The sequence below is a fragment of the Grampus griseus genome, assembly GCF_964374135.1.
Source record: "Grampus griseus genome assembly, chromosome: 1".
Taxonomy (NCBI): Eukaryota; Metazoa; Chordata; class Mammalia; order Artiodactyla; family Delphinidae; genus Grampus; species Grampus griseus.
In genome coordinates, this window is record NC_139017.1 from 175,243,030 (window position 1) to 175,256,574 (window position 13,545).

The following is a 13,545-nucleotide window of genomic DNA, read 5'->3' on the forward strand; positions in this document are numbered from 1 at the left end:
GGTCCTCCGCGGGCTGGGCTCTGCCGCAGGCCCTGCGCAGCCCGCCGTGACCTCTCCCTGCACCACCGCTCCCTCCCAGTCGCTCTGCTCTGCCCCCTCCTCCCCTCTCTTCTTCGTGGCATCTGTCTGCTCCTCCTCTGTCCACGGATTTTCATATCATACTCGCTTCTGCCATTGGGTCTCTCATTTTGGTTCTTTCTGTTTGTTCTTTGTTTTGGTTTTTTTTTCTGCTTTTCCCCGCCCTCTCCAGGCTGCCCGGCTCCTCCTCCTCCTGCCGCCGCCGCTGACGAGGCTGCCCGCGTGGCTCCGCAGCCCCCACTGACCCCATCCTTCTCTGCGGCCGTGCTGCGGGCGCCCCTCCCCTCCCTGCCATGCCTCTTTTCTCCACCCTGTCTCTCATACTCTCTGCTCAGTGCCTCTCTCGGAGCCACCCGGGGCCTGGCCCACCCCATCAGCAGCCCGCCCAGCTTCCCGCCCGTCACTGCCACTCCAACTCCAGTAAAAAGTGACGCCCCCCTAGTTCAGGACGCCGCAGGTAACTCACACATGTCTTCTCCACTGCTGTCTGTCACCCTGGCCGAGCCTCGAGGCCACGGTCCAGGACCTGACCCTTTTCTGTGGTCAGCTGGGTCAAGGACAGGGCCACTCTGCACCCCTCACAGCACAGCCCGCGCCAAGACCAGAGAGCCTGGTCCCTGTCCCAAGGACAGTTCCTCTCAGCTCCTGCTCAGCACTGGGCAGGCCAGAACATCACTGCCAGGGCTCCCTGGGGTTCACCCCAGCTCAGGGACTGGCCAGAGCCCCAAGATGGCCATGCCCACCCCACCCCCCTAACCCTGCGGCAAGGCAGAGCCTGTCCTGCTCTGAGGACTTCACCCGGGGCAGAGATGTTCTTGGGAAAGCTGCTGGTGCCTGGGACCCGCCCAGGTTTGCAGGATCCTGACACCAGCCTGAACCCCCAGCCCCGGAGCCAAGCAGGAAGAGGCCCAGGCCGCGGGCAGTGCTCCACGGCAGAGGTGCCTCCCAGCCCCACCCTGTACCTGCCGCCCAGCAGGCACGGGACCTGCCCTCCCCTGCCCTTTGGTGCCGTCACCACCTTGGCTCTGCCTCTTCCTCCGTGCAGTCTTACCTCACATTCTGCCCGACTGCCAGGCACTGGGCCAGCCCAGGGGGATGGCAGGGACCAAGGCAGAGGGTTCCTCCTCAGGGAATTCAGCCCCTGTTCTGTCGCTTAACCAGCCAGAGCCCTGTGACCTCCGACCCAAAGCAGCCACTCCTCACCCACCCGGATCCCCAGGGCCCAGACCCTTCCTTGCCCCCTGCTGGGTACCCCAGCCCATCACAGTCCTCGTTCTCTCCACCTGCTGAGGCGGGGACTAGGTCTGCTCCCCAGACGGATGGGGCAGCAGGCTGGTGCCTGGGCTGAGCCTTCTCGGCAGGTTCTGGGAGGGCTGGGAGGGTCAGCGCGAGGGGGAAGCCCAGAGGGTGCCCACCCTGCACTCTGGAGAGGGCTGGGCCTGGGGCGTGGAGCAGGGAGTCCCAGGACGGTCACCCCTTCCCCAGCTGCCTGTGCAGAAAAGGAGTAACGGGAAGCACAACCACACAGTGGATTAAGCAGCCCTGGCAACGGGGCATCCTAAGCCCAGGAAGCAGTTGGGACCAGGATGGGGAGGGCACAGATGGAGCCCATCCGCTGGCCGAGCCCCTGCTCCAGTCCTGGCCCTGCAGCAGAGCTGCCCTCTCCCAGTCCACTGGGGGTGGGACACCCCAAGACCTGAAAGAACCTTCTGGTACCAAGGAGAAGGTGCGCCTTGGGGCGGGGAGTTACAACCCCCAACAGCCTCAGGGCGCGCGGCATCCCTGTTGTGAGTAGGCTGGTCCCAGGCGCAGACAGGCCGGCAGCCGGGGAAACTGGTTAGCCGGCCGGGAGAAGGAGCCGGCCTGTCCCTCATTAGAGGCGGGTGCGTGATGGCGTCCTGGCCCCCGTCCAACCTGGGTAATTACACTCTGCCGACCTAGATTCCCCCTTCAGCTTCAATTAGCGCCAGGACGTGTCCTCACTTCCCACCCACATCCCCCAGAGCTGCTTGCTCCGCCACCCACCAGGGCAGGCCAGTGCGGTCAGCCTGCAGATGCGGATGACGAAGGGGGAAGCCTGGGGCTCCCCAGCTATCCAGGGGGCAGAGGGGTGGTCATAGGAGAGGCCCCCAGAGCGACGGGAAGCGGAGTTGTCCCCGAGGGCGGCCCCCCCGCCCACCGCGCCGAGATCGGGGACCTCGCGTGGGTGTAATCCTGGGTAGGATGTGCACGTGGGCGCTGACCAAGCCCCCCTCCCCAGGGAACACCATCTCCATGCCGACAGCCTCCGGGGCCAAAAAGCGCTTCTGGATCATTGAGGACATGTCGCCGTTCGGCAAGCGGCGCAAGACAGCCTCCTCGCGCAAGATGCTGGACGAGGGCATGATGCTGGAGGGCTTCCGGCGCTTCGACCTCTACGAGGACTGCAAGGACGCGGCCTGCCAGTTCTCGCTCAAGGTCACCCACTACCACTGCACGCGCGAGAACTGCGGCTACAAGTTCTGCGGGCGCACGCACATGTACAAGCACGCGCAGCACCACGACCGCGTGGACAACCTCGTGCTGGACGACTTCAAGCGCTTCAAGGCCTCGCTCAGCTGCCACTTCGCCGACTGCCCTTTCTCGGGCACCAGCACGCACTTCCACTGCCTGCGCTGTCGCTTCCGCTGCACCGACAGCACCAAGGTCACGGCGCACCGCAAGCACCACGGCAAGCAGGACGTGATCAGCGCGGCGGGCTTCTGCCAGTTCAGCTCGAGCGCCGACTGCGCCGTGGCCGACTGCAAGTACAAGCTCAAGTGCTCGCACTTCCACTGCACCTACCCCGGCTGCCGCCACACGGTCGTGGGCATGTCGCAGATGGACTCGCACAAGCGCAAGCACGAGAAGCAGGAGCGCGGCGAGCCGCCCGCCGCCGCCTCCCCCGGCGCCGAGGGCCCCGCGCCCGGCCCGGCCGCCAGCCTGGACTGCGCGCCCCCGCCCGGCGCCGAGCCCGCCGCCGCCCTGCTCTTCCTGCCCGGCCCGGGGCGGGGTCCGGACGACGCGGGCGACCCCCGCCCGCCCGACGCCCCCGGGCCCCGCGCCGGCCCCGCCGCGCCCGGCCCCGCGGCCGGCGAGTCGTCGCAGGAGGACGACGAGGAGGAGCTGGAGCTGAACGAGGAGGAGGCGGACGACGACGAGGACGACGACGACGAGGACGACGAGGACGACGACGAGGACGAGGACGACGACGAGGACCTGCGCACCGACTCGGAGGAGTCGCTCTCCGAGGCGGCGGCGGCGGGGCCGGGGTCGCGGAGCCTGGAGCTGGCGGCCCTCGGCGCTCCCGCGCCCCCCGGCCCCACGCCTGCCGCCGCCGCCTCCCCGTAGCCGCGGGGCCCGTGGCGCGTGGGGGGCCGGCCGCGCCCGGCGCCGTCGGGATCTTGCCGCTTTATTTTATTGTTGTTATTATTATTATCAATTTTGTAAGAAACGGTATTTATATGTAAAGCTTCCCTTGTACAGAGCTAGGTGTTCGCCGCGTCCCGGCGTCGAGAGGCGCTCCGGGCCCGGGGCCGCCCCGCCGGTGCTTCCGGACCCCGAGTCCGTCTCAGGACAGAGGCGGGGGCCTCCCTCTGGTGCTCCGGGGCTGCCCCCGCGCCCGCCCGCCCCGCCCGCGCGGCAGCTGGGCGGCCGGAAGGACAGAGGCTGCCCGGGACCCTCCTCAGCCGCAGTTCGGGGATCTTCTTCAGGGAAATAGAAGGTGCTCTTGTCCGGGGTGGGAACGAGGGGCAGGAGGCCCGGAGGGCGAGGAGGGCGGCGACCCCGGGCGGCTGCCCCACGCGCCCTCCCCGCGCCGGACCCCGGGCCCCCCGAGCACGCCGGTGGGATTCCTCATTGCTCAGGGCTGGGACGGGCGCCGGGGGTCGCCGCGACCTCCGCCCCTCACCACCGGAGGCGGGCCGGCACCTGTGGCACCTGGCAGGGCCTCCCATTCGTGCAGCTAAGACCCTCCCTCCCGGTCCTGGGGGAGGGCGGGGCAGGAGGCGTCCGGCGGGCGACACTACAGGGACCGCGGAGGGAACCTCCTGGACTTGGCAGAGCGGGGAGCTCCGGGTCACTCTGCCCCCAGCGCGGGGCCTGGTCGGGGTGTCCGTCCCGAGGGCTGGGGCCTGGGAAGGGGTGCGTCTGCTCGCTGGTGCTGGGCTGCTGGGCCCGCAGGGCGTCTCTGCCACCCAGGTGGTGAGAACAGGAAGGATGCGACTGTTTGGGGCTTTAATAGTCAACATGGAAAAAAATACGAGAAAGTTGTACAGTATTTTTCCTGTAAAGGTTATTATTCTACATAGAACAAAAGAAGAAAAAAAAAAAAGCAGGCGGGCGGCTAGAGCGCAGACCGCCTCCGGACCAGCCCTGAGGTTGGAGACCCGAGTGCAATTGCTCACGTGGGGTTTTGTTTAGCGTTTAGAGGCCTTACCAGTTTGAGGCTGTCCGTCTTTACACTAGCACTGATGGGAGCTGCGTGATTCCAACTTTTAACTTGAATTTCGTAGAGACAAGAAAAAAGGACTGTTATTACTGATACAAGTTTGTAGTTAATTTAACATTTGAGTTTTTCTCTATTGGTTATGCGTGTGGCTTTATAGGGCTTTTTTCTTCCCAGTTTGTTTTATTAATTTCTTTGGGATACTTCTTTGCTGGTGCAACCCACCCGGATTTGGTTCCTTTTGCAAATCCCAGCCCCCCACCCCTGCCACCCTCCCTCAGCAATGAGCTCACCGAGCCCAGAGCCAGCCGGGGCCCACCTGGCAGGTACGTGCCCGGCCAGTGGCTCTGAGGGCGACAGGGACGGAGGGCAGGCTGCCCAAGGCCGCTCCTGTGCATCTTCACTCCAGGCCAGGCCACCAGCCCTGTCTCAGGTTGGGCCCTGTGACATGGCCACAGGGAGAGCGTGAGGCCCAGCCTGGGGGAGGGGCCGTCACCCAGAGCCTCCTCCCCAGAGGTCTCCAAGGGGAGCCTGACCAGCTGCAGGGGGCAGTGGTTTACTTTTTTTTTCTTTCTTTCTTTTTTCTTTTCTTTTTTTTTTTTCTTTTTTCTTTTTTTTTTTTTTTGTCCTCTTGGCTGCCCACAGCCAGAAAGCCAGGACCGTCTGAACTGGAGAGGGAGCAGGAGGGAGGAGTGGTCGGAAGGAGTGTACCTGATTCAACAGGAAACAAATGGTTTTCTAGAACAGCCCCTACCAGAGCCTCCTGAATTCTGTGGGCACCACGTGCTGCTGCTGAGCATTCGCCCAGACTTTGTGCCCGACCACAGAACCGGGGAGTCTGTGGAAGGAGTTTTGTAAAGGAAAAAAAAAATTTTTTTTTTCAAGGTAGCAAAATCAAACAAAAAAAAAAAAGAAAAAAGAAAAAAAGAAGATGCCGACAGTGCGAAGTCCAGCCTTTTGCAACCTTCACATTGCACACTAGGACTGTAAGCCATTGCTAGCTCGTTTTGAATTTTAATGTGTAATTTTTGTTTTATTTTCTTTCTGTGGGGAAAACAATGCTTGATCCACCAATGCTCTTTTTAATGTTTTATAACTATGTATGTGTATATATATAAATATAAAATAATATGTATGCACATATGTGTGTATATATCTATATGTATATACATATATAGATATATAGAGATATATAGAGAGGTTTTGAGACGAAAACGCAGAACGTGAAAACCGAACTGAACAGCGTGTGCTCTGATTACTTGAATCTGGTCTCCTCGGCACCTGGTTATTAAGAACTGAATATTTTTCCACTTGAATTTAGTGCTATTAGAAATTTAATATATGTGTTTTATTTATTTGATTTTTTTTTTTGCATGACTGATGCAAGGTTTGACATTTTCACTCAATAAAAACTGGAAAAAAAATCTATCAAGTTATCTATTATTTTTAAAGTCAGTCCTGAGCGGCTGGCGGGGACCCAGCTGTGCAGGGTGGCAGGGCCACCATGGCCAGCCGGGCTCCGTGTGCCAAGGCAGGGAGGGTGTCGGTCACCCTTCAGCCCTGGCAGGGAAGGGGGCAGACCGGGCTCACCCCTGGGATGGGGCCACGTCCTCCTGGACAGATGGTGGGGGGCTTGGGCCCCGCCCGGCCTCCCGCCTCAGCCCCGCCTGAAGGCCCCACAGAGGCTCAGGAGCCGCCTGGCACAGACGCCTCAGGCCTCCGGCAAGGGATCCAGAGGCCCCCAGCCTGGCCGGCTCTCTCCCGGCGCAGCCAGGGCTACTGGGCAGGCGTTTGGCAAGGGTCATCCCTCTGCCTCCTCCCTCGGCTCCTTCCTCCTTCCTGCAGGGACCTGCCCGGGCTGGGAACGGCGCGTACCCGGATCCGATCCGGATGCTGGCTCGGCTCCTGCCCGGAGCACGCAGGGGCAGAGCCAGCGGGGGCCATTCCTGGGTCCGTAGCCACCAGCCCCCGGCCTGCCTGAGTTGCCGAGCCCGGTGGCACCACGGCTGGGGCTCCCTCAGAAGCATGGGTGGCTCGAGCACTACGGCCAGGCCCCGTCCAGAGTGCAGGCCGCACATCTGCCCTGACGCTTCTAGATGGTGACGCCCTCCTCAGTAAACCTCCTCATCTGTGCCAGCTTGCCAGCCTTGCCCTGAGCTAACCTCCTTCCAGGTGGCCAGGTGGCCCAGGGCCCTGGGGAGGAGATGTGTGTGCTGGGCCCTGCACGCTCCACCGCCTCGCGGAGCATCTCACTGGATGTCACATCCCTGCAAGGAGCACACCCCTTTTTCCTGGGGAGGGACCGGGGGGCTGGGGAGGTGAAGTCCCACCAGCGGCGCCCCAGGTGTCACCGCCGGGACAGCAGGGGGCGCGAGCGGGTGCAGGGGCTGCACTGCTCCCTGGGGCCCTGCTCAATGTCATTTCCACCACAAAAGCCTCTTTTCTAACCCAGGCCCCCCCAGCACAGAGGGCCCTTCCCTTTCTTCTTTCCTCCTGGCACGCAGCCCACAGGCTATTTACATAAATACGTTTGTAACAGACGCGAACATATATACTTTTTTCTGTCTCATTAAAATGTTCAAGTTGGAACTCGCCTATTGTTTGTGGATATCTCGATTCTGTTAAATAAAACAGTGACTAATTTATGGGATAAAACACAAGTTCAACAAATTAAAACCATTACTGGAGCTTCCCAGGCCCTCCCGCAGGGCCTGAGGGGAGGCAGGGAGCCAGGCCCAGAGCGCAGCCCTCCGCCGCTGGCTGGGTGGGTGGTGCTAACACAGGGCTCCCTCTGGGCACTGCTGCACGGCCGGGGAGACCCCCAAGACTGTCCCCTTCCCAGCGGCCCCCAGGCCTTCTGGGGCCAGATGGACCTCAGCGGACCCATACGTGGTAAACAAGAGGCCCAGCTTAGCTGAGGGCAAGAGGCTCGGCTCAGGACAGGACGGGGCCCAGGGAAGGGGGCGCTGGGTCTCAGGGCAGCCCTCAGTCGAGCCTCAGGGAGATGAGGGCCTGTGACATGTAAGCACGCTGCGCGCAGGCCAGCCCGTAGCTCTCAGTCCCAGGCACTGCCCACTGAGACCGTGTCCCTGGAGCCCACTGCGACCCCAGGAGGGCGGGGCCCGCAGCGGCGGCGTGCCCCACCCTAGGGGTGCGGAGTGGGCCCAGGCCGCACCGTGCTTGCTCCCTGTGGCTTGTTGGGCTTGGTAGGAATCGCGGTAAAACATGTTTTCACTCCGGAATTTAATTAGCTGTGGTGGTGTGATGCTCCTACACCCCAACTGGGGCAAATTCAAGAGTTTGGCAACCTCCTGGAGAGAACCCGAATCCGCGCACAGGCTTGCGCTGAGCTCAGTCGCCTGCCCACCTCCCACACACCTGGTCCGGCTTGGGTGCGACCAGCAGCTGAGTCACCCAAGGGAGTTGGGCCTCGGCATTCACAACCCCCCTGGACCCACCGCACCAGGGCCGTGCCCTCCGGGGGGCGTGGCCCGCATGTCCCGTCACCCGGGGCACAGACAGCCTGTCGATCTGCTCGCCTCCATGAGAGGCGGCCTTGGCCCAGGGCACAGAGGTAGTGGAAGTGCTGCTGCCCCCAGGAAGGCCTCCAGGAAGCAGGGCCCCTCGGACCAGCTGGAGTCCTGGGGACCTTGCCGGGATTGAACAGGGCCAGACCTGTGCCACCCTCGCCGGGAGGAGCCGCCCCACCCTCTGCATGGGGGCAGACAGGAAGCGCCTCCTAGGGGTGCACAGCCAGTGCAGGGCCAGACCCAGCGGCTTCTCTTCCTGTGAGCCCTGCACCCACGCCAGTCGGGGGAGACACCGGGACCTCGGAGAGTCCAAGGCTTTTTCCCCATCAAAGGGCCCCAAGGCCCTGCCCAGAGCCTCCCTGAGGCCTGGCTGCCACACCCTGGATCTACAGGGCGCCCTGGAACTAATGCCCTTGGAAACATCCTCCCAGAGCTGCTGGGCCGGGACGTGGAGGGCTGGGCACCTGAGTTTCCAAGATGTGTTTTAAAATGTGACCCCTTCACTATAAAGAAGATCCTCCCAGGATCTGTTGGGCAAGGAAAGGCTGCAGGCGTCCTCATGAAGTGATAATAAAATCTCATCTCCTCTTCCAGAGCAGTGTGAGCTTTAAAGTGCTTGATGGAAGTAAACTATTAAGGTTTGTTCACCATTCAGGGAAAAGCGCCCGACACGACACACGACACTCGACACTCGACACGACACTCGACACTCGGCACGACACTCGGCTGGAGATTTAAACTCCTCTCTGAGTGAGAGCGCGTGCCTGGAGCCCAGGGCGGGGCTGGGGAGCCGGAGGTGGGGGGGGGTGAGGACGTGCCAGCTCTCGGTGGAGAACGTGGCAGTCACCCACCAGCACCGCGGGCACCCTGGAGGTGTCTGTCCCTGGCGGGGGGTGGCCAATCCCCCGGGTGGGAAACACCTGTGCAGCCTGAAGGAGCAGGGGCCAGGGAGGTGTCCGGGCAGGGAGGGGTCAGCCAGGACTGGGTCCACCCTCAGGTGAGCTGGAGCCACGGCAACCTTTGGGGTTTCACTGGCATCTCCTTGCCTGCTTTGTGTGGAGACTCTGACCCTCTTCTCTGGGTGCCTTGGCAGAAGCAACTTTAAGCAAACAGACGAAGAAACACTAAGGATTAAGTAAAGTCCTGAGAATCAGGTTGTCGGCCAGTCTCCTGCCGGCTCTCCCTCCGCCTCGGGCAGAACCGGTCTGGGTCTGGGGCAGGGGCGGTGTGAGGCGGGGTGAGGCTGGGGTAGAAGCTGAGCCTGGGGCAGGAAGGGACAGTCACCAGAAGAGAGGGAGGTCCTGGGCCAGGCCGAGAACCGGCACCTCGCTGCCCTGGCTGAGCACAGGGGGAGGCCAGGAGAGGCGCCTCCTAGAGAACCCCTCTCCTCCCACCTGGTGAGCCCCCCGAGGACACACGCTTCACTTTCAGTGAGACAGGCAAGTCACACAACACTGAAGAGGAACTTCCCGTTTTTATTAAGAGAGACGACGTGCGCACACCTGTGAACCGAGTGGAGGTGGGAGAGGAATTCTGTATCCTCTAGCCCCTTCAATAGCGACTGGATGTTTTAAACAGCTGATATGTGCGCCCACGGTATGAAAAAAGAGACCATTTACAAACTCAGCATCCCTTTCCCCCGACCCACAACGCTGCCCTTCCCCGCCAGGGTGTCGCAGGACACCGACCACCCGGCTCCTGCGGAAGGAGGCCGACCCGGCTGTGCAGGTAGAGCAGCAGCCTCGCCCGCTGCACTCCGGGCGGGGGGGGGGGGGGCGTCGCTTAGAGCAGGGCAGCTGGGGCTGCCTGAGGGAGGGCCCTGCCCAAGGCAGAGCCCGCGGACCTCCCGGGGCCAGCTGGGAGCCCTCGGGGGCCGGAGGGCCGTCCTGCAGCCTCTGAGCGCTGGGCGAGTTCTTTCTTAAAGACACTTTACAAAAATACTTTGTAATTGAGTTTAATAATCTTCCCCCTTCCAGAAAGGGCCTGACAGGCGCTGCCTGCTGCTCACTTCTGCCCCATTCCAAATATTTTTACCTTATTTGGATGAAATGCATTATTTTTCTAATGAAAGGCTTTTTTTTTCAAAGGGCTGTTTTCCCTCCGTCCAGCAGCTGCCTTTATTAGGCAGCACTCACGCCGTTTGGGGAGGGGTTTTTCCCTCCCTGGAATCGCGCCAGACTCTCTGTCCTCAAAAGCTGAAATCGGGCGCTCAGGACCCGCAGGGCAAAAGGCCCCCGGGCCCAGGTTTTCATCCCTTTCTCCCGCAGTGAGTCCGGGGACCTGCGAGACAACCGACCCCCCAGGTTGGGGAAGACATACCCCACAAGGTCCCCCGAGTGCCCGCTGCCCTGCGCTAGCAGCTCTGGCTGTGTCTCCGTCCCAGGCTATCTGCCCTCTGCCCCCCTCCCCCCCCGGCCCCGGCCCCAGTCTGGTCCCACTGCAGGAGGGACCTCTGCAAAGTTAGAGGCCGCAAGAAACAGTTACCAAGTAGAAGGGGACACCCTGAGACGGCCCACGCGGGACCCAGGCTTCCATTCCCCGAGGAGGGCAGAGCGGGGAAACCCTATCTCCGGCCCCCGAGGCCCAGGGGTGCTTCCAACCGAGCCACCAGCCCTCTCTCTGCCTGTCATCCCAGGTCTGTCTGCCTGCCTGGCTCCCGGGCGCTGGGCTCCTCGTCCAGACCAGGCTGGGAGCCCCTGGGGATGGAGAAACCTGGCTTCTTCGGGGATGGCAAGAGGCAGAGGTGACTCAACGGCAGGGTGTGTGTGTGTGGGGGGGGGGTCTTTGCTTGTCCCTAGGGAGCATGAGCCGGGACATCACGTGAGGTTATGAGCATCGAAGACAAAACCTGGGAAACCAGGCTGAAGGGCCAGATACTCAGAGTGTCAGGGCGAGGGCCCCCTGCCTGAGAGGCAGGAAGGAGTTTACCATGGGAGCCCAAAAAAGGGGCCTGGGCAGGAGGGGAAATGTTTTCTGAGACAAAACAGCCCCCATGCCAAGTCTCTCACCCTCGGCCAGCAGCTTCCTCCCTCCCCAGGGCCAGGCGGGTGGGAGGCCAGCGCTGCGCTCAGGAGGCCGAGGCCTCCCCGGAGGGTACATACCCGCTGCAGCTCCACCTCCGCGGCGGCCGGGGTGCCTGCACTTTGTCTCCAAAGCCCGTGTCTACACGAGGCACCGGACAGGACCAGGCCCTCTGACCCCCGCACACTGGGCCACAGCACTGGGGGCTCGAGGGAGCCGAGTGCTCCCGGGAAGGAGCGTCCCGTGCTGTTTTTCTGGGTTTAGCTAAATGCTGTGTGAAGGGTAAAGGGAGACAGGGAGGGTGAGAGGGAGACGAGACGGGGGAGGACGAGGGAACGAGACACACTCTCCTGGGAGCACATGCATCCATTTAAGGAAGGTGAGCTCATCACACTCCACACCAGGTCTATATACAGTAGCGTGAGGTCCCTTCCTCCTGGATCAGAACGTCGCCCTCCGGCAGCCACTCGGGACCGAGGATGAGACCCTCCAGCTGTGGGTGAGCGGCTGCGACACCTGCCTTAGGGGAGAGACTGGCCGAGGGAAGCAGGGGCTGCCCCCATCAGGCCCACCGCAGGGCTGCCGGGCGCCGCCCCCGCGGCCCCTCCCTGGGCCCACCTGGCGCAGCCTTGGCCGAGATCCACCCCTGGGCACGGGGTGCCGTGAGCAGACAGGAAGCCACAGGCAGGAATTAAATAGTGGCAACTCATATTTATTACAATTATATACAGTCGTATCTTATATTCTGAAACCTATACCTGATCACACAAAAGAACACATGTTTGGGGGGCAGGGCGGGGCAAGGGACAGACAGGAAGACCCTGTGCCTGGCTCCTAGTGGATGTGGGACCACATCTCACCATGGCAGTAGCTGAGCCACGATGCGGCAAGCGAACGGTCGGGAGCAGCGTGATGTCGTGGGTGGCGGACGACCAGGCTGCAGCTGCGACGGGCACACAAGGTTGGCATCGTCTGGGCAGGGACTGGCTGGGGGGCCTGGGGGGCCTGGGAGGCCCCGCCCAGAGGGAAGCGCAGGGCCATTGCTTTGGGGATCACGAGAGTGCGGCCCCCTTGGTCACTGGTGAGAAGCAGTGAGGGAGCCGGGGCGGAGGGAAGGGACGGCAGACGCCAGGCCCCGCGGCTCCTCCTCCAGAGGGTCAGGAGTCAGGTAATAAAACTACCTCTTGTCATGCACGGCGTTAGGTTGGCTAAGACACCCAGCAGACACCCCTGGACGGGACGTCTGCCTGGGAGGGGGCTGGGGGGGCTTGCGCCCAGAGAGTTCGGAGCCCTCGGCCCGACATGAGAACAAGGTCAGAGGCCTGTCTGTCTGCGGTGGGTGGGGTGGACACGCTTCGGCCCTCACGCCGCCCAGGCCGGCGAGGCTGCGGAAGCCCTGCCCCCGACCGGCTCAAGGCCACGTCCTGCACCTGGACCAGGACCCCGGCCACCTAGTCCCGTTCGCTTTCGTTGCTGGCGCCCTCGGGCCGCCGCAGCTTCTCCACCTGCTCGTTGATCTGCCCGTCCCCACCTCGGCGGTCCTCCCTCTGCACCCCCAGGCGGTCCTCCTCGTCCACGCGGCTCACGTCCTCGTCCTCCTCGTCGTCCTCGTCCCCCCTCTTCTCCTCCTCGCCCTGCACCTCCATCCTCACCTGGCCCTTGACGTCCACCACCCCCTCGCCCTCCTCCTGGGGGCCCAGCAGGTGGTACGTGGCCGTGGAGCCCTCAGGGCTGTGGCCCTCCTTCACGGGCGAGGACGACGTGGACTCGTTGCTGACGGGCGAGATGTCACTGCTGCTGTGGTGGTTCACGGCCGCGGGGCTGGAGGGTGACGGGGACTTGACCGGGATCTGCCAGGAGGGGATCTTCGGGGCCGACGGGGAAGGGGGGAACTGCCTCCTGGCCGAGGAAGGAGAAGACGGCAGGGTCACCCTCAGAAGAGCCGCACCCTCCCGACCCAGAGTGCTCACGGAGGCTGAGCAGCCACCCCAGCGCCACTGAGCAGGGGACAGGGCCAGGGGACAGGCTGGAGCTCCGCCGCCCACTCCCCCCTCCCCCCCTCCCCCTCCTCTGGAAATAAGGCCTCTTGGCCCGTTGAGGTGGGAGCGGCTGAGACGGAAGCCAGAGGCACCGGGGCTGCCTGCAGAGCCCCCGGTCCACTCAGGGTGCCTCCTGGGGTCCCCTCTGCCTGGGGCCAGGCCCGCTCTCCCTGGCAGCTGCTGGACACTTGGCTCTGGGGGCCCTGCCACCCCCTGGCGCCCGTTCCCTCCCGCCCTTACAGCACTGTCCCAGCCTCCAGCCCTGGGAGGGGCAGCGAGCAACAGTGGGGAGCCAGAAGCCTGGGAAGCCAAGGCCCCTGGGCCTCCACTCTCACTTGCCTGTGGCCTGGGCAAAGGCAGGGGGTGGGGGAGAGCCTGGCCACTGGTCTCGGGGTCAGAGACATCAGAACCA

General features: G+C 63.0%; 2 protein-coding genes across 5 annotated transcripts in view; one reads left to right on the forward strand and one right to left on the reverse strand.

Moving 5' to 3' along the window:
• CASZ1 (castor zinc finger 1) overlaps positions 1 to 3,447 on the forward strand; it is a gene marked incomplete at its 3' end in the record, with an annotated part of 147,207 nt that extends 143,760 nt beyond the window's left edge. For 3 of the 4 annotated variants that reach the window (XM_082665625.1, XM_082665626.1, XM_082665624.1), the window contains 2 exons: positions 251 to 535; positions 2,339 to 3,447. In XM_082665625.1, the coding sequence (XP_082521751.1) occupies positions 251 to 535; positions 2,339 to 3,447 (1,394 nt within the window). The remainder of the gene's footprint in view (positions 1 to 250; positions 536 to 2,338) is intronic. The other variant, XM_082665627.1, reaches the window with a different exon arrangement.
• Positions 3,448 to 11,800: 8,353 nt separating this feature from the next.
• PEX14 (peroxisomal biogenesis factor 14) overlaps positions 11,801 to 13,545 on the reverse strand; it is a 137,228-nt gene continuing 135,483 nt past the window's right edge. The window contains exon 9 of the mRNA XM_082675724.1: positions 11,801 to 12,993. Within this exon, the coding sequence (XP_082531850.1) occupies positions 12,546 to 12,993 (448 nt within the window). The 3' untranslated portion in view covers positions 11,801 to 12,545. The remainder of the gene's footprint in view (positions 12,994 to 13,545) is intronic.